The sequence below is a fragment of the Stigmatopora argus genome, chromosome 8, assembly GCF_051989625.1.
Source record: "Stigmatopora argus isolate UIUO_Sarg chromosome 8, RoL_Sarg_1.0, whole genome shotgun sequence".
Classification (NCBI taxonomy): Eukaryota; Metazoa; Chordata; class Actinopteri; order Syngnathiformes; family Syngnathidae; genus Stigmatopora; species Stigmatopora argus.
This window is the reverse complement of record NC_135394.1, coordinates 10,199,133-10,217,115: the sequence shown is the minus strand read 5'-3', so window position 1 is coordinate 10,217,115 and position 17,983 is coordinate 10,199,133. Positions and strand designations below refer to the sequence as shown.

At 41.8% G+C, this 17,983-nt stretch overlaps 1 protein-coding gene across 4 annotated transcripts; it reads right to left on the bottom strand.

The window, feature by feature from the left end:
• Positions 1-581: 581 nt before the first annotated feature.
• On the bottom strand, positions 582-16,521 carry eps15 (epidermal growth factor receptor pathway substrate 15). 4 transcript variants are annotated; one of them, XM_077606637.1, is made up of 27 exons: positions 16,286-16,521; positions 16,108-16,165; positions 15,942-16,036; positions 13,271-13,312; positions 12,747-12,836; positions 12,642-12,689; positions 12,465-12,560; positions 12,067-12,129; positions 11,812-11,937; positions 11,541-11,600; positions 11,006-11,236; positions 10,632-10,777; positions 10,206-10,362; positions 9,157-9,239; positions 8,297-8,369; positions 7,314-7,475; positions 6,890-7,087; positions 6,423-6,815; positions 6,253-6,333; positions 5,947-6,109; positions 5,828-5,875; positions 5,360-5,748; positions 5,227-5,296; positions 5,071-5,141; positions 3,355-3,490; positions 2,591-2,834; positions 582-1,938 (listed from the first exon to the last, which is right to left on the bottom strand). In XM_077606637.1, the coding sequence occupies exons 3-27, from the start codon at positions 15,966-15,968 to the stop codon at positions 1,917-1,919; spliced, it is 3,219 nt and encodes a 1,072-aa protein (XP_077462763.1). In that variant the 5' UTR covers positions 15,969-16,036; positions 16,108-16,165; positions 16,286-16,521; the 3' UTR covers positions 582-1,916. The 4 variants fall into 4 exon arrangements, with proteins under 4 accessions (XP_077462763.1, XP_077462760.1, XP_077462762.1 ...); XM_077606634.1 differs by having other exon boundaries at positions 2,638-2,834; positions 16,286-16,519; XM_077606636.1 differs by having other exon boundaries at positions 2,638-2,834; positions 16,108-16,199; positions 16,294-16,519.
• Positions 16,522-17,983: the final 1,462 nt, after the last annotated feature.

The window sequence follows — 17,983 nt, the reverse complement described above, 5'->3', positions numbered from 1 at the left end:
ATAGATGAAAAAATAAAATATTTGACAATGGCCCGCACAAAAGGCTTGAGTTCAGACTACATGTTGTTGCATTTCCCAGCTTCAACACTGGGTAGTAACCCAAAACACTTTCAAAACTGCGATGTTTTTTTGCTCCTGACAAATTTCAGAAATCGGCATATTTACAAGGAATCACTTTACACTCCCCATTGTATAGACTAGAGATGGTTCTTGGCAATGGCACGTTTACAGTTCCCACCTCTTCCCTCTGATTGGATGGGAGCTCAGAAGTCAGAGAGCAGATTGGAGGACTCGAGCTTGTCGAGACATACCTGTGGAATGACGCATAGGGTGCAAGGCAAACTAAAGCTAATCACAAAGGTTTTGTAAGGGGAATTACATTGAACAAATTGTTGGGGGGAAAAAGTGGAAAAAAGACTATTTTGAATACATTAAAAAAGTTTATGAAATGAGGCTTTAGAATCAGCTTGTCCCATCCGTGCTAGGATCCTGTAGGCGTGTCAGAGGCGGCAGTCAATCACACTGTCATTTTAAACCCACCAAAAAGAAAAATGTCAAAAATCACACTAAGGGTTTCTGCCTAAGAGTTGAGCATTCACTTGTTGACATGTTATTTTCAAAGAGAAACACTTCCCACATTTATTCCACTTCCAGTTAGTGGGTTACATGGTTATCAGATAATTTCACGAGCAAGCATGCCTAGAAACATCGGCAGTTGTCGGTCTGGGAACAGTTTGGACAAAAGCTGGGGTGTATAACTTCTCGGGCGGTTTGCAAAAATGACAAGCGCACTGCGGTGTGGAGGCGCCACATGTAAAGAGGAAATTACAAGTGAAAAAGCAAAGAGAGAAGACAGAGAAGAGCAAGGTGCTCTTTTCACATAACAAAAAAAAAAATCAACGAATCAAACGTTCGACTTAACACATTTGGCCAAAGTCTACAATTCCATTCATATAAGTCTGGGGTCATATCCCTATATTTCAAAGTTGAAATGTTAATAAACACCTGTACATTTACTGAGCTAAGCCTTTATTTGTTCCATTTTCCTGTACAAAGTTTTTAGAGCGGCGTTCAAATGAGGTCTGCCATTATTTTTTGACCAAGCGCACGACCAAAAATGTCGTTACCGCCCAGGCACACCATGAACAGACGTCTTTAAAAAAACAACAAATCAAAATTCAAGTTATTACAGTATTTAAAAAGATGCCAAAAAAGATATAGTTTCTCAAATGTTACATTTAGTTTACATGTGGAGATACAGAAACTCGAGTTGAATCTTATCGTTCATTTCATAACAATCATTATTTAGATGCAGTTAATTTCATGCTTTTCTCACGTCAAGCATGATTTCCGACGCGTCTTTTTTAATAAGAACCTGGCATGCACGTCACACCTGCTTAGGAGATCAAAATTGCTTTCAGTCGTGATGGCTGCTACATTCCAGTTGGATGATTTTCCGTTTGTTTTTTTTAATTTTTTTTTTTTTTTTTTTGCTGCTAATCTACAGAAAACGAGCGAGAAATGGACTGTAGTGGGTTCAGTTAGTTTAGTGGATAAAGCCGTGAGTGCAGGTTTAGAATAAGTTACATTCTGGAGTAAATTCATAAAAGGGACTAGAATCTCAAAAGCCCTGTTTGTCCTTTTCGCCACCGTCCTCACGACGAGACCGTTTAGAGGTCGTTGCTTTGGACCAAGAGTCCTAGCCGGTCCTCACTTTGGTGCTAAAGTGGCCACGTGTGGCTGTGCCGGAGGGGAGGGGGGCTTTGGGGTGGGTGGGTGATTTGTGTCAAGTCCCTTTCAGGATAGTTCAGACTTGCTGAGAGCGATGGCCAATTCTAGGTCTTCTTGTTCCTGCTGAGTGAGGCGGGCCAGTCGCTCTTTCTCCTCCCGTTCGCTTTCGCGTTTTGCCCACTCGATCATGTCTTCCTCCGTCGGGTACTGACACAGAAAAACAAGAGTTTGAATGGAAAACGGCAACTACAGCAAAAGCTTTCCCGACCATCATGGACAGTAGTAGACGAACTGATATGCTACACCTTAAAAGGGGCACCAATCATCATCGACAGCCATAAAATGCGGTTGATCCGTCTATCACTAAAAAGGTCATTTATTTTGTCTGTAGACTGCGTCTAGCTACGGTTAGTTACATTAGCTTGTTAGTATTTGGTTGTGGTCATTTCAGGTCATTCATTTAAAAAAAATCAGTCATATAATACCCGTTTAGTGAAAGCTCACATTTGGCACATTTTCCATTTCCATGTTTTGTCTTAACATTTTACTAGACGACATATTTTCATTCAAATGGCAGGGCATTTAAATGAAGGATGTGCCAATCAGTGTTAACTGGGAGTCTCCCAGTTAAAATGAATTGGATATACATCATCCAGTACAGAAAATGAGTTAGTATTGTGAATAGAAAATTGTGCAAAGAAGATTGGATCGGAAAAATGCTTTTAGTTTGGAACAATGCAAAAAAACTAAAGAAATATCCCTACATAGTTGATTGGGCACTGATTGGAGGGTCGATAGATGGAGAGAGTGGAGAGGAAGTAAGGCAAAAGAGAGGATGTGTGTCTGTGTGCATTCCTACTGAGAGTCAGGTGGAGGTGAAGGAGAAGGCGGCGGGGCGGTGCTCACTTTGTCAAAGCTGGCAAAGCGCTCGGCTTCCTGGACGTGTTGACGGGGAGGGGAGGACGGGGCGAAAGGGTCGGCTGGGGGATCCTTGGCGGGCAGGGAGGAGGAGGAGGAAGAGGAGGAGAAATCTCCCGAGGCCATATTGCCTCGCCGCTGGAAGGAGTCCGAGGACTCGGTTCTGGAGAGGGAGGACCTCTTACCTGCGTGGATGAGGCCCATGTGTCTTTCATACATGGGAGAGTCAAGCTAATTCAGCCTTTCTGATCAAATAGTAGCACGTGGCTTTTAGCAAAAGAAACGTGGGTTCAACTCATTGGCTGCCATTTACGGTGGCAGACGTCCCATTTGTTTGAGCAAGTGCCATTGGCTGCCACGAAGGAATATTTTCATAGCCTCACCTGCACTTGACTAGCTTCTTAACAGTTGTATATGCTTTAAATACTTATTACTATTCCAATGTCACTATTATTCTTGACTAGAGTATTAGCCAGCACTTTGTAAATCCTAAATCGCTATAAAGCAACTAAACAAACATGTCTTGTGTACTAAGGGGGAAGAAAAATGAGTGGCACCCTTTCTGCGTATCTCACTGAAACAAAAACATACATGATTTTTTTTCTTCTAAATAAATAATCTGAGGTCAAATGTTTGTACTTTGCGTCTAGGGTGACTGACTCATTTCACATTTTTGACACGTCAAAATAGGAACTAGTTACTCACCTGGAGGTGGCGGGGGCGGTCTCGTCGGTGTACCCGTTTTGGGGGGCAGGGCGGGGGGAACGTCTTTTTTGGCAGCCTCGCTGTCGTCCTGGAACAAGTTCTTATTGTTGACGCCGAACTGATCGGCGCCGTTTGACTGCGAGAAGGAACGTTGAAAACTTTATAATGAGTGACAGGCATAATGATTTGCATAATCGTCACACGCTCGCTTTCATGATGTTGTCTTTGTTCCCAATTCACGGTCCAAATAAAGCAACTCATATGTGAAAGTCTTCACTTCCACTGACTCATTTCCCTTTTGCTGAACGCCTGTTGTTATCACATCGTATCGCTTATATTTGCTATTATGGTCTGTGGGAGTGTGAAAGTGCACAAGCTAATATCAGTTCACTAAATGACAGGGAAACTGTTTCAAGCTACAACTCCTCACAACCATCTTTAATTAAATGTACACTCTCAAATAAGCATATCCAAGAGGAAGGAATCTGGAGAAATAAATTGAACAAACACAGAATTTCTTTTTTTGATGTATAGGGGTGGAGGCAAAATAAATATTTTTCCATTCGTGCGATTGGCACAATATTTCATTCCTTGAATGGACCACCATACCTCTTGGCTTTGCCTCGAATGGTTCATTTCATTTTGCACCTCAGGAAATATTCAGTTCATTGCATGCAGAAACATTCAATATTTGTATACTATTTTTTTCAAAATAATAGACAAAAAGGTGTCTTTTCTTTAAATATAGATTTTGGAATGCTCAAAATTTGTGACAGTCTCAACGCCTGTCTTGGCGCCACTAAATTAGCTGCTATTGTTGTTCTTCTTGTGGGCACTAACTTAGAACCCATTGTCTTGAAACTTGGGACAGAATACCGTAATTACTCGAATATAACACGCATATTTTTGCTATATAATTAATTCCAATAGTTGGGGGTGCGTGTTATAATCAATAACTAAAATAAATTACAAATTTTCGATCGAAAAAAGCATTGTCAAACTCACTTTGACGCACGGACATTGTGCAATTTCCAACTTTGAATTCAAAATACACGCATATTAAAGATCGTCAAGCCTCACAAACATCACAATCCTGCATTAATAAGCTGGAAAGTAGAATACTACATTGTAGTGTAGTACGTACTTGTATTTAGAAATATGTCCAGCGGGGGGCAGTACATTCCCTTGTTACATGTGATAGTCTTTTCCATTGTGCATATCTTCAAATCATTTATTTATTCAATTTGTATGTTCCTTTTCTTGTTTGAGAATGACAATAGATATTTGAATTAAAACATGGTATTGTCAATTGAAATGTAGTCAATGTTCAAGGAAGTCTAAAAGGTATTGCAACATAACATGTCTACATGATATGTTTGTCCACTCTGTGTATCATCTATTGCCCTAAAATTCAAACGCATAACTCCACCAACTGCACGACACTCGACACGCTCGTACCTGAAGATTTCTCTATCCGGTTTTGAACAAAACAATCGTGAAACGAAGAAAAAAAGGTAAGATTTCTGATTTTCGTCAGCGGGAAATTTTAGGTGCGCACTATATTCGAGTACTGCGTTTTTCCAGATTTTTTGGGCCCAAAATTACCTGCGTGTTATTTTCGAGTGCGCGTTATATTCGAGTAATTACGGTAGATTGATCTTTGGAGCCCCATTTATCTTTCAAAACTGTTCTACCAAGCTGGAAAAAGAACATTACCTTTGCGAGGGCAGTGAAATCGGCAAAGCCACCTCCAAACAATTCGTTCCCAAACACAGCAGCAAACGGATCTAACGATTTAGAAGGAAAATGTTAACATTAGAAACATCATTTGTGATGGTATCCCAATGGGTCACACCCAATGAAAAGACCTACCAGGGTCAGAGTTGGCGTTCACTGTGGTACCTCCTGGAGCAAAAGGGTCATTGGCTGCTGCGGTGTCCTTCTAAAAAGTATAACAATATTAAAGTTGGCCTCTAATGATAGAGTTAGAATAGAGTAGACTCACCAATGCCAGAGCAGCGCTGGGGGGAGAGGTGCTAAAAGGATCTTTGCCCGTGTACTGAGAAGCAAATGGATCCGCATCACAAGCGGCATTCAATTTCTGAACAAAGGGGTCTGAGTCAGCGGGGTCTTCGCTTGCGCGGGTGAACGGATCTGCGACCGGCCCGGTGGCATTCGCGGGCTGGGATGAGAAAGGGTCCGCTTCTGGAGGGGCGGCGTCGTTGCGTTTGGTTGCAAACAGGTCGGGCTCCGGCGCGTCAGCGGTAGTACCAAATGGGTCGGCTGAGCCGGAAAAAGGATCGTCTGAGGGAAAGTGAGTACCGGTGGTCTGATTGAAGAAATTGTCCGCGGCAAACGGGTCGGACCCTTTGAAAGGATCTCCGCCAAATGGATCTGATTGGACAACAACGTGAAATACAGTAGGTGGGATTCAGCGGATGAGACGTCTATTGCTGTCAAATGTCAAACTCACCAGCTGCAGCATCCGTCTTTCCAAACATGTCATCTTTGAATGGATCATCTATCAAAAAAATGTCACATTTTCAAACCCGAGGCAAGAGAAAACTACGTCCTGAATCTGACAGGGCTCACGTTCTGTAAAGGGGTCCGAGTGGAAGAAGTCCATGTCGGGCAGAGATGGTTGGCCGGTCAGAGCCGGCATGGAGTGAGACGCAAGCGCTTGCATTGGTAATGAGCACTGCTTGACTTCGGAGGAGGCCGCACCTTCCTGTTTGACGTCTGCTTGTGAGGCAACCTAGTGAACGGTGATAAATTCACAAAAAAACGCCATCTCCAAATCAGCTTTGAACTTGAAATTGCAGTAGGTGGCGCCCTCTGTTGGTTCTTACCGAACTAACTCCTAATAAACCAAGGATTCATTACCACGTGATGGTCTACCTTTGGTGGGCTTGTTTTAGGTGACTCTGCTGCATCTTCTTGGACTTCTGAGGTGATGTCAGGTGAAAGTTTATTCATTTCCTGGAAGAGTTCAACAACAACAAAAGATTTAGTCAAATTCTCATTTAGACATGACATCAAATTAAAAAGGAGTTGTTTCAGAAACATACAGTTTGCTCTTGTTGCTTGATGAACGTCGTCGACACATTTGCGTGTATTTCCGACGAGGCCAAGCTTGTATAGAGGTCATCCAAAGCATCAGGTTTCGGTTTTTCCTCTTCTGGTGTCTCGGGGCGGTCTTCCTGCTCCACTTTTTCTTCGTTAACTCCTTTCACCGTTTGTTCTAACAGTTCTTCCTGAGTGGTTGAAAAGAGAGCTGGTTCTTCAACCTTCAGCTCATTGGGCTGGTCGTCCTCCTGGAGATCCCTGCGATGGAGCTCCGGCGTGGGCCCCGCCGATCCGTTGACCATGACGGGGGAGTCGTCTTCCAGAGCTCTCTTCCAGCTCAGCTGGGCTGCCATCGATCTCTCCTCCACCTGAAGGTCCTTCAGTTTGTTTTGGACCTGAACGGACGAGGGGATAAAATGTGGGAAGCTGAGAACGACGTGACGAGCGAGATATAGCGTTTTAATCGGACCTGTGCAACTTGTGTGAAGGAATCCCGCACAGATTCTTGCAGGGGAGTGAGTTGCTCCTGTGCGGCTTGGACCTTCTCCTGAAGCTTCCTGCTCTCCTCCTGTAGAGCCAGAAGCTCCTCACGGGCCTGGACCAGCTCCTCCTCGTACTGACATATTCTCTGCTCTTGTTCTTCGTGTTCCGACTGGAGTGACGTAATCTGACAAACGGGAATTTAGAGTGCATATTCTTGGCAGAAGATAAAGAATGTAGTTTTTCCAGAGATGCTGAAGCCAATCACAGCCTAAATTGGTTACCAGCCAATCCCAGGACACAGCTCCCTCTACATTATGCAAATATGTACATAAATTAACCGGGTCAGCCTGGTTATGTTTTGTAACCTTGTGGTTTTTAGAGAGGTGACAAAAGCCTTGTGCCAAACCCACCAGCTGGCTCTCTTGGCTGGTCTGCTGGCGAATGCCGGCTAACTGCTCTTCAAGCGAGCCCTTCTGTTGGTCCAACTCCTCCAAAGCCTCCTGGACCTTCTGACGCTGGGTCTGGAGGTGCTGGAGCACATCGCTCTCTCTTGCCACCTCACCCTGCAAGTCCTGGATAGGATTGTATTGAAATACAATTGCAAAATGCAAACAGTTCATAGATTAAATTTAAACATCAACTCATCTGGAGAGTGGAAATGGCAACAGGGACTTTCACAAAGTATGTACCTTTCAAGCCATACAATACACATGTATGTAAAGTAGTGTATTTTTAATCCTAATAAAAAAGGCTGTTTAAGTAAATCAATGTTCCCTTGTGAACACGTTTTTCTCCCTAAAAAAACAAATATCAACCTGTTAATTATTTCCTCAGAATTGAGTAAATCTCTTTTTTTTTTTTATTGTGTATGATCTGAAAAAGTAACAAAGTAAGTCAGAACTATAACCACCACTTTAAATGACTAACGAATTCTGGCTTGTGACCATCCCCCAGGTCTAGGCATTCCATAATTTCTGCCAAGCGTAGAATTTTTAGTAAAGAAATTCTTAAACTGAAAGCCAAGCGGTCATTTGTGCAGCTGTTGGGTCAAAGATGACTGTGTGGAAATAGCAAGAGTACAGCCAAAATGCTATACAAGCTCAACATCAATAAGAAGGCTACACTATCCTTGACTGAAATAAATGGCTGGCCCTTTAAGTGCCGAAAATAGCGCTCATTTCTGAGTCTCAGAACATTCTGACACACCCACACAAGGGCACCAGCCTCTTGGATGTGTTTTATTTAAACACCTTAAATAAAAAGTGGCATTTAAGCATATCTTGTTCAACTTACATTGCCAATTCAAATCTGCACTACCAAGAGTGTTCTACTAAAATGAGATGCAGGAGAACCATCACTGAAGGTAAAGGCACGGTCCTTAAATTGGCTTTACCTGAACCTCGTTGTTCCGTTGGCTGATGGCTTCTTCCTTCTCCTTGATCTCTTCTTCCACTGTTATTTTCTCCCTGGGGGTCCAGCAGAAGAGAAAAGAACATTTCGTCACTGCAGATAAAGAGGCGACATTTCGGAAACTGAGAGGCCACGGCCAGCTCTCCGTGTCAGCTTGCTCCTCGGCTACAACGCCTAGTTCTCCGTGGACAACCATGACAACTAGTTCAAATGGCAATGCGAGTGAGGGCGACAATCGGATGCTGTGCTGAAGAGGAGAAAAGTGATCTGGTCGAGAATGTGGCAGATGAGACGTGAGAAGCAGATGGCTTGCGAGAGGGAGGAGGAGGAGAAGGAGGAGGAGAGTGAGGACCAATCTACATCCTTCTATTGCTTCCTGAAGACCTTTAAAAAGGTCCTGTAAAATGGAAGTCGATATTCTAAAACCAATTTGACAGGCCAAGGAAAAGCGAGGTATTATTAATCGAGCTAAATGAGCTAATAAAAAATGCTGAACAAAAAGTATATTAAAAAACTCCAAAATGCTAAAAGGGTGGCTCCAAACATGCAGACCCATCTGCAACAAATCATCAATAACACCTCTATCCTGATATGTTATTGATGATTTGAAAATAATTGGCCCTAAATCCAACATGGCTTTGGAGTTCAATAATTGGCAAGTGAGTATTGTAAGTTGGGGCTGGGGGGAGATCAATGTATGGAAAATGGTAGGAGGCGAAGTATTTGTATCCTTGAAATAAACAGTTTGAAGGCATGTTGAATAAGCACAGTAAACATATGCCACTGTATGGTTGCCATAAATTAACACTAAAATATCTTACAAACATATAATCCAAATCTTACCTTTGTAGTTCAACAATTTCATTACTAAGAGAGTCCAGCTCCTTGATGGCAGAGAAGTCAGCTGCCAGGTTGGCAATATTGTTCTGGAGCAAAGGAAGCAGAGATGAGTTCAAAAGAAACAATGAGCCAAGAGATAACAACAAGGAAATTAATATTACAGGGCGATGAGCAAGTCACCGTTGCAACTGCACAAACAAACAAATGAACGAGGACTAATCTGATGAGTTCAGTAATGGAGAAAAACTGCCTCAGACAAAAGATGAATATGGGCATTGTTTCTGGAATGGGAATCTAACCAAATACGGGGCTAAAAAATAAAAAGACAACATACAAAAGAAACCTTCAGGCTTGAACTGAATCGCAAATTATTTTAGGAAATAGCGTGTAGAAGGTGGAAAGGTGACAAAGTGAGGTGGCTCATACAGAGAAATGAAATGGACAGCGCAAACTCACTTAAAGGGTTGCGGTTCCATCCGCATGAGAGGGGGCAGAATAAAAATGTCAAGTGCAGAAAGAGAGGGATTTAAAAGAAAAAACAGTTGCAATGAGAGCAAAGGAAAAGAACTAGAAAAAGGCAGACTAAGTACACCTTCAACCATTTAGGCCATTCCAAAAGAAAACATTCTTCCCTTCAAATTTGAAATAATCCACCTACATTTGATTTATACTCTAGTGTGACATATATTATTTTTCCCCTCTTTGTTGTATATTCTTTGGCTGATGCAAAAAATATGATACTAAAATATGTACCATCTGAGGAAATGTAGTACTTCACTAAAACACTAACATTATCTGAGATTTGCAAAATATTGCCGACACCGAATCATTCAGTAATTTTTATTTTATTTTAAAAACTTACTGATTTGTAAGATAAACTCCAGCTACTAATAGTTAACTACCTGACGTTGATAGAAAATGAAAATAAATGTGGAATGACCCATTTGGTAAACTATACAGAAAGCTACCTTTTGGAGACCACTACTCCATGACTGTCAACCCACTACCTAAAGTTCAGGAGAAAAATTGATTACTTAACAGGAAAATCTCACCTGTTTGATGTTTAACCTATCAGATGGCGGAATCATCTCCGGGGAAAGGTTCTGCGGAGGGTCCAAACCTCTCGTCAACTTCTGATTTATCAGATGGAGCGCCAGGGCGAACTGCTCTCGGGTCAATTTTCCGATGTCGCCAATGTCACAAAGCTCCCTGAGGGACGGATGTCGCGCCGGTTACACAACAGATTAACGATCTGCGCCTCGGGCCGCAATTGATAGCAATCAGGTTTGCGACAAAACAGAGCGGAGGTAACTCGGGAAATCTATAAACCCTGAATTTTTCCAGCTCTCGACCCACGACAGTGACAAATTTTAACTCTGGATTTTTTTTTCCCCATCTGAGAAATTGAATTTTTCTTCATTATAAGTGGGGAAAAAACAGTAAACCACAGACATTCCCAAAAAGGTTTAGCTTCTTACCAGATGCGCGCCAGCGTGGCAGAAGGCAGCCCCGTTTTTAGAAAGATATCTCGAACCTCGGGTCCAGAGACCAATCCGTCCATGTCTCCGTCTGTTTTGCTGAAGAGTTCGTCATATTTGGCTTTGTCTGCTGGCGACACCACCCACTGAGGAGGAGACGAAAAAGTGCATTTCAGAAAAAAGCGGTGCGAAATAAACGTCAATGGGCAACTATCTAATCCGTACTTAAATAACAGCGTCCTTTACCTTCGCATTCCCTTTGTTCTTGCGTTTTAGAAAAACACACGGCGCTATCCAGTTTGAAATCATTTTTAAGCGCTCGACGCAAAAATACAGCTGTAAAGGCCAAGATGGATTATGAGCGTACTACTCACAGGGGCGGCTGCTGGCGTCGGGGCGGGAGCTGGGGCGGGCTTGTTGGGGAGGGGCATGACCTTGCTGCCAGCGTTGGAAGCGCGACTCTCTTTGATGGAGGGGGGAGATGGCAACAGGGGCATCACGGGAGGCGCCGAGGGTTTTTTCCTCTTGGAAGGTGGAACCAGTGGAAGTGGGAGGGACATGGGAACGTTTTCTCCTTCCAGGGCTCTGTACACCAGATACATGGCCTGCCAGAGCACATTTGAAATCCATCATACATGTGCTATTATCATCTAGAGTATTTTTCACTAAGGCATGAGAGAGAACGGGCCATATTAATGCCAACTAGATCTCATGTGAGCCAGACCAGTTTAATTTTGGCCTAAAAAGTTAACTTGTGGCCATTGACCGTGGTGGAGGTCCAATCCATTTTGGCTGGAGTCAAAGTGGATTGGATGCCTCTTTTTACAAAATTGATTCAGTACAAAAGTGCTCTCATTTTGGAGCTGTAATTGTATTGCATACTGATCACACTAGCTCACTAGTTCTTACCACAGAGAATTCATCTTTGTCCAACGTGCCATCTCTGTCGATGTCACTTAGCTCCCACACCTTCAAAACAAAGAAACAATGCTTTTAAAATGACAAATATTATTGCAAACTCATGTACTGTATGTGATGTAAATAACGACTCGTACTCCTTTCACTTCAACAATCTCATGAGGAAATTTTTGCTGTGATTTATTGATCTATTTGTTAAGATTTGGAATCATCAATTAAAAAAAAAACAATGAAACATTGTTCTAAGGCAGGCAGTTCTTACCCGTCCTAAAATGTCAACTGGCAGTTTGGAGTTAAGTAGGACAGGCTTGACTTTGTCGCCAGTTAGCATCCCACTGACTGGACCGAGGCTCTCAAAGATGGCGTCAAACTTCAACTTCTCTTCAGGCTGGAACAAAATAGGAAGAAAAAAAAATCTGTGTTATAATCATGGATTGTTTTTGTTGTTTTTTGACATTTTTGTCGTCAGTAGGTTCAAAACAATATGAAATAATTGAGAGAGGTATAAAAGCATCACCTTGACAACCCAAGGAAGCTCAGTGTTGAGTCCCCCTGCTAACAGCGGGCTGCTCGTGTCATGCTAAGAACGGAAAAATCTTGTTTAATCCATTTATGAAACCACAAAATATCCTCCAATTCAAAATAGATGGGACATCCCTTGCTGTCAATGGCAACCAATAAATTATTACTTTAAAACTAACGCATTTCTAAAACCTGCTTTTTTTTACCCGATTTTAATCCTGTTTAATAGATGAAACATGGAACACTTTCAAGATGGCCTTGATCCTTTTGTTTTTTTTGAAACCAGAACGAGGTTTGGACACACCTAACTTAAAGCGACCATGTTTCATATAAAGATCATTTATATTTTGTGTTGTCTGTACCTTTATGGTTTTTGCAAAACAGCGAACTTACAAATTTTGGTGGCGGAACAGCCACATTAAGACTCTTGAGTGCCACCTCCAGGCCATTCTGAGCACAAGCCACCAAGCGTAGAGCGATGAAAAATTGCTGTGGGGGTAATTTAAAAATAAATAAATAAATTCACCATAAGCATTTATTTTATAGCACATTATAAAGCAGAGCATATACCTGTTTGTTGAGAGAGCCCTTTCGCTCAGAGTCAGACAGATCCCAGACCTGTGGAATGAATTTTTCGTCCATCAACTGAACACACTGCTTTTAAACTGCACTCACCTTTCCCAAAATCATGTCAGCCAGGCCCGACCGCTTCAGGAAGAGTGCGGCGTCAGCTGCCGCCACCCTCCCGCTGCCTCTGGGATCAACCTGAAGGCAACACAAGCCAAACGTACCATGAAAAAACAAAAATTAAAGGCCCAAGTGGTTGCACAGGATGAGTTAGCAGCCTTTCATGATAGTCACAGCTGGCCCGCTATGATATATTGGGCAGAACAGCCATTAATTATTCATAGGCTGACTTCCTGTCGAGAAAAGGATGAAGGGAGAAGTTCCTGTAACATGATCATTATCAATGGCACGGCACTACTCAGTCCTAGTGTTGCTGTTACTTTGCATATAGTGGGTGAAAGCAGAAAAACATCATTAGGACAAGTTTTGCACTTCATTTAAATTACTTTTGCTCAACATTTAAATTTTTTGTAGCCGTCTCATCACAAGAATAATTAACGGCTATCAAAATAATTGTTTGTGGCATGTGTACATGTCTGTCAGAGAATTACTTGAGTGGACTTTTTCCATACCTGCCGATAGTATTTGTCATAAATGGGATTCCCACTCGACAGCTGTTGAGGAAGAACAAGACAAACAAAATTTGTAAATTCTCATACGTAGGAAGAAAAAAAACATTTGTAAAAGTAGTCATAGTGATCAAACTGTCTTTTAATTTAAAAAGAAATGACACCCTCCGATTGTCAAATTATCCTCCAAAGGCAGAATATTTACAAACAACAAGGATTATTTCTCCAAAATGACAGAATGGGGGGAAAAAGGTCTTTCACCTAAAAAATGTCAGAACATTTTACACCACACACTTCAATCCTGCACCATTTATTTGAGATATACTACTTCTCGATTCTTATTTGTGGAACAACATTAAACTATCCATGTTTTGCAAATACACATGATAAAGAGCCAGTGTTGTCTTTTTTCCACTATACAGCAGCTTTGGCCTTGTATATGTCTTAACCTCCCTAAACTCACTTTCCTCTTTCAGTTTAGCTGAGCGGCCACAGCCGGCCGGGCTGAAGAGGAAAACAGTCAGCACTTCCTTCTTTCTTCATGTGGCTGATGTGGTTCTATTCTCTAAAAAAAGGAGGAGCAGGTGCAACTGGGAACAACATAAGATCTTGCGAAATGAGCCTCTTACACAACTTGCAAAAAGGACTCCAGTAAAGCAAAGATCTGCCGGACGTCTCGGTGGCGTTTGCCCACTTCACACTTAACGTTAACGACTAGAAATGGACAGTCTGATAACTGGGGGCACACACACTTATCTCTCTATGGCCAGGCCTGTTTTTGTTCTACACAGTAGTGTGCCTGGGACTAATTGTAGCCTCGTACAAAGTCAACATTGTACAACTAGCGCATCCACTTAATCTTTACTGGCCCTTCAATGATGCCCGTACCTCCAGAGTACAGTCATTTATGGTTAGAGGACAAATCTATTTGGTTGTTTTTGTAGTTGTTGCTCTAACTGGGACAATTTGGCTACAAGTCATGGAGACAGAAAACAAATATTTAATTTAGGAGCAGAATATGACCTCTTCCAGATATGGAAACAATGCAATTTGTATTGACAATCTGCTATTGTGAGTACAGCGTAAGCATACAGATATACTCCACTGATGTGACCTTAATGTCGTTGCAATACACCATTTGGTGACAGATGTACATCCATAACTGCCCCAAACCAGAAGAAACTTATAGAACTTAATTCTCTATCGACCCACATTGAAACAGTTTTTTTCAGGTGAAGGAAGACAAAATACAAAAAAATTTAATCCATAGTCTCATGTTCAATCTCAATCATATGCTAAAACTGACCTGTATTTTACAGGGTTTTTTTTTTTAAATGTTTTTGCATCTTTTGCACCAGTGTAAACATACACAATTGCTAAGTCTTCTTGTAGCTTGAATTTTGTTTCATTTGTCATGACTATATGCATCATTGACAGTTGGTCATTGTATATCACATCAGTATTAGAGGCAAATTGGTGTGGCAATATATTGATATATATCACAATACTTGATATTGATATTGTTATTAACTAAAATGTTGGACTGAAACATTCTTATAGTAGTTTGTGAGCAAAATAGTTTAGTTCCCAGAAGTATGAAAAATAAGCATTGTTTATTTTTTTCCATTTAGTAATACACTGTTTAATAGTTCACATTCATTCATTTTCCATACCGCTTATCCTCAGGGCCACAGTGGCAGGGGGTGCTGGAGCCTATCCCAGCCAGTCATTCAGTCACCCCTCCCAGTCAAAATAGGTTGGACATTACGCACCGTCAAGCTAGTCGTCCACAAAATAAAAGTTTACTCAAATTGGGATCCATTGTTTTGGTTTCCCCAAATTTTAACTCACAGCCTGCCATTGACGGCTATGTACGTCCAATACATTTTGATCAGGAGGGTGTAGGGAATACTTTAAGGAGGATGTAATCACTCTGGTTGTTTATTGGCTACTAAGACGACATTATTGCGCAAGTGTCAGAGCCAAGAAACCACTCAAGTGGTCACGCACACCGCTCGCATGTGTTGTTAGAGGCAACAGTAGCTCAGGTGACACCTGCGACAAGCCTTTTTTGACAGCTCACTTGTTTTGTGCTCCAAATCAAGTGTCACAAGGCGCCCAGCCAAAAATGCTGTTTACTCCAAATTGCAGAAACAAACAAAAACGTGCACACGGGCGTCGTTCTATAAACGATCGACTAACCTATTCGTCCACTGTCCCGAAAAATGATCATACGGGACAACCACACATGTCACGTTCAAGACACACTTCCGATGAACACACATTGCGATGAAAACAAGACGCTGGCCTACAAAAGCGTGGATTTCCAAGTACACAACTAAAAAACGGAGCTTTTCGAGACGACATGTTTTCTCCTAAACGCGTAGTCCGAAACGGGTAAAACACTGCACTAACTAGCTGGGATGTAGCGGGCTAGCTAGCTAGCTAGCAACGCCCTTACGCAGTCCCCAAAGAGATTAAGCACAAACTTTTCCCAGTCACAAGCAAAGCGTTGTAAACTTCCCCGCAGAAAAAGAGAGATCAATAACGGAGGGAGGCCGCGTGAAAGTCCACCGCGGTCGTCGCCGGTTAACCGAGGCTTTACGGGTGAGGGAGACAACGAATGAGACGCGCTGGGTCTCGCCACGACAAGAGTTTTGAACGAAAGCGTTACCTGAGTCAGAGACAGAGAGGCGGCCATAGTCTTTCTGCTTCCCACCGCTGCCTTCAAGCCGCGCTGTTGCCACTCTTACACGCCAAACATGGGGCCTTACAAAACATGGAAACGGATTTCCAACACGACTGGATTTAGTGCGCGCACGATTGGCGAGTCTACGCACGATTATGACGTCCGCTTCGCACTTAGAAGGTCTCCAGTTCGAATCTCAGATCGGCGTGCTTTGCATGAGGACACATGTTAAAACGACGATACCTATTCAATTACGATGCCCGATTTTTCATGTTACTATTTTATCCAAGAATGTCTAGAAGAGCAATTTACTTTTATAATTTACTCACATACGTACACTCGTCTGGAAGAGGACGCACAAATTCCAAGTTTTGAAGGTCCCTTTTGAATAAATTTATTTTCAAATGTTACTTAATGAAAAAAAATACTTAAAGGATAATATACTATTTGTTTGATTTTTTGTTATTCAGAATGAAATCAAATGCAAATGGTTAATATCAATTAACACGTGCACGAATTACATACTGCAGTCGTGTTGTCTCATTATAGTTTGTCAGGCGCGTTGTTGGGCAGCTATAGGGTCCTTGACCATGCTAACGTATTGGCCCGTCTCTCCTGCTTTGTGATTAATCAGCATACGAGTATGATAACATTATAATCATACTCGTATGCTGATTTAATGGGGGGTATGTTAAATGGAGGGAAATATTAAATGGGGAGTATATTAAATGGGTATTTAATATACCCCCATATATATTAAATGGGGGATATATTAAATGGCTATTTAATATACCCCATATATATTAAATGGGGGGTATATTAAATGGAGGGAAATATTTAATGGGTATTTAATATATAAGTGTTTTTTTAAATTAAATTAATTCTCAGGTGGAATATTTAACAATATTAAATGGGTATTTAATATATAAGTGCTTTTTTGTAAAAACAGAACAATATACCCCCATTTAATATAAAAATGACTAAGTCTTTATTTTAATGAAAAAAGGTTCATCCATATATACTGAATTACATAGTGTAGTGATCAGTCAAATGACAGCAGGATTTGAACCCCAGCTGCCCACATGGCAGTCAGGTGAACAAACCTCTACACCATTGAGTGTCCACACTTTACTTTGTCATTATTGGAAGGTCTTGACTACACATGGTTGTTTCCATTTAAGGGAAAGATGATTCCTACCTGGGATTTGAACCACACCTGCCCACAAGGCAGTCAGGTGAACAAACGTCTACACTGTAGAGGTTTGTTCACCTGACTGCCATGTGGGCAGGTGTGGTTCAAATCCCAGGTAGGAATCATTTTCCCTTAGTTGTTTCTATATACTATGTGTATTCAAGACATTCCAATAATGACAAGGTTAAGTGTGGCCACTTCTTGGTGTAGACTCTACACCAGGGGTCCCCAAACTTTTTCCTGTGAGGGCCACATAACCTTTCCCTTCTCTGATGGGGGGGCCGGTGTCAGTTTGTAACAGAAAAAGTGTGACGATCGTAGGGGAGCTTAAAAAAATTATTGTTTTTCAGAAAGCCACACATAACCAAATAACCCTTTCCAGGTTCTTTACAGAAAAAAAGTCAGGAAACAAATAATAACACTATTAATGAAATAAATAATAACTAAATAACTCTCTCTGGGTTCTTCATAGAAAAAAAGCCATGGAACATTAACTTTCTGTTGTGCCATGCACAATCTTAACAGATAAAAGTTCAGCTCAGTTGTCAGAGCAGAATCTCTCTCACGTCAAGACTGCAGCACAGTGCTTTCTGGTGAATTAGGCAGTGGACTCGTAGCGGGGTGGTGAGACCCCTTTTTTCCAACTCCCGGTTCATGCGTCCCATTAGACCGCGAGTTTCGCCCACCATGCTAGGAGCTAGCTAGCTTTGACCAGTCCAGGTCCAACTTCTCCATGGTTTTCCACACTTTGTCAAAAATATCCTCTCCCGTTGTAGTCCCTTTGAGACTTTGGAGGGCTGCCAGATCCTCGCATATCTCAAAGTTTGCGCTAACT

Bases quoted from the DNA above. Each gene is read 5' to 3' on its own strand.
- eps15 (XM_077606634.1), bottom strand. From the start codon at position 15,968: ATGGCCGCCTCTCTGTCTCTGACTCAG. The intron at 12,561-12,641 runs GTATATGCTCTG...TTACCCCCACAG, and splicing joins AGGGCTCTCTCAACAAACAG to CAATTTTTCATCGCTCTACG. The intron at 12,130-12,464 runs GTAAGTTCGCTG...TTCCGTTCTTAG, and splicing joins CTGTTCCGCCACCAAAATTT to CATGACACGAGCAGCCCGCT.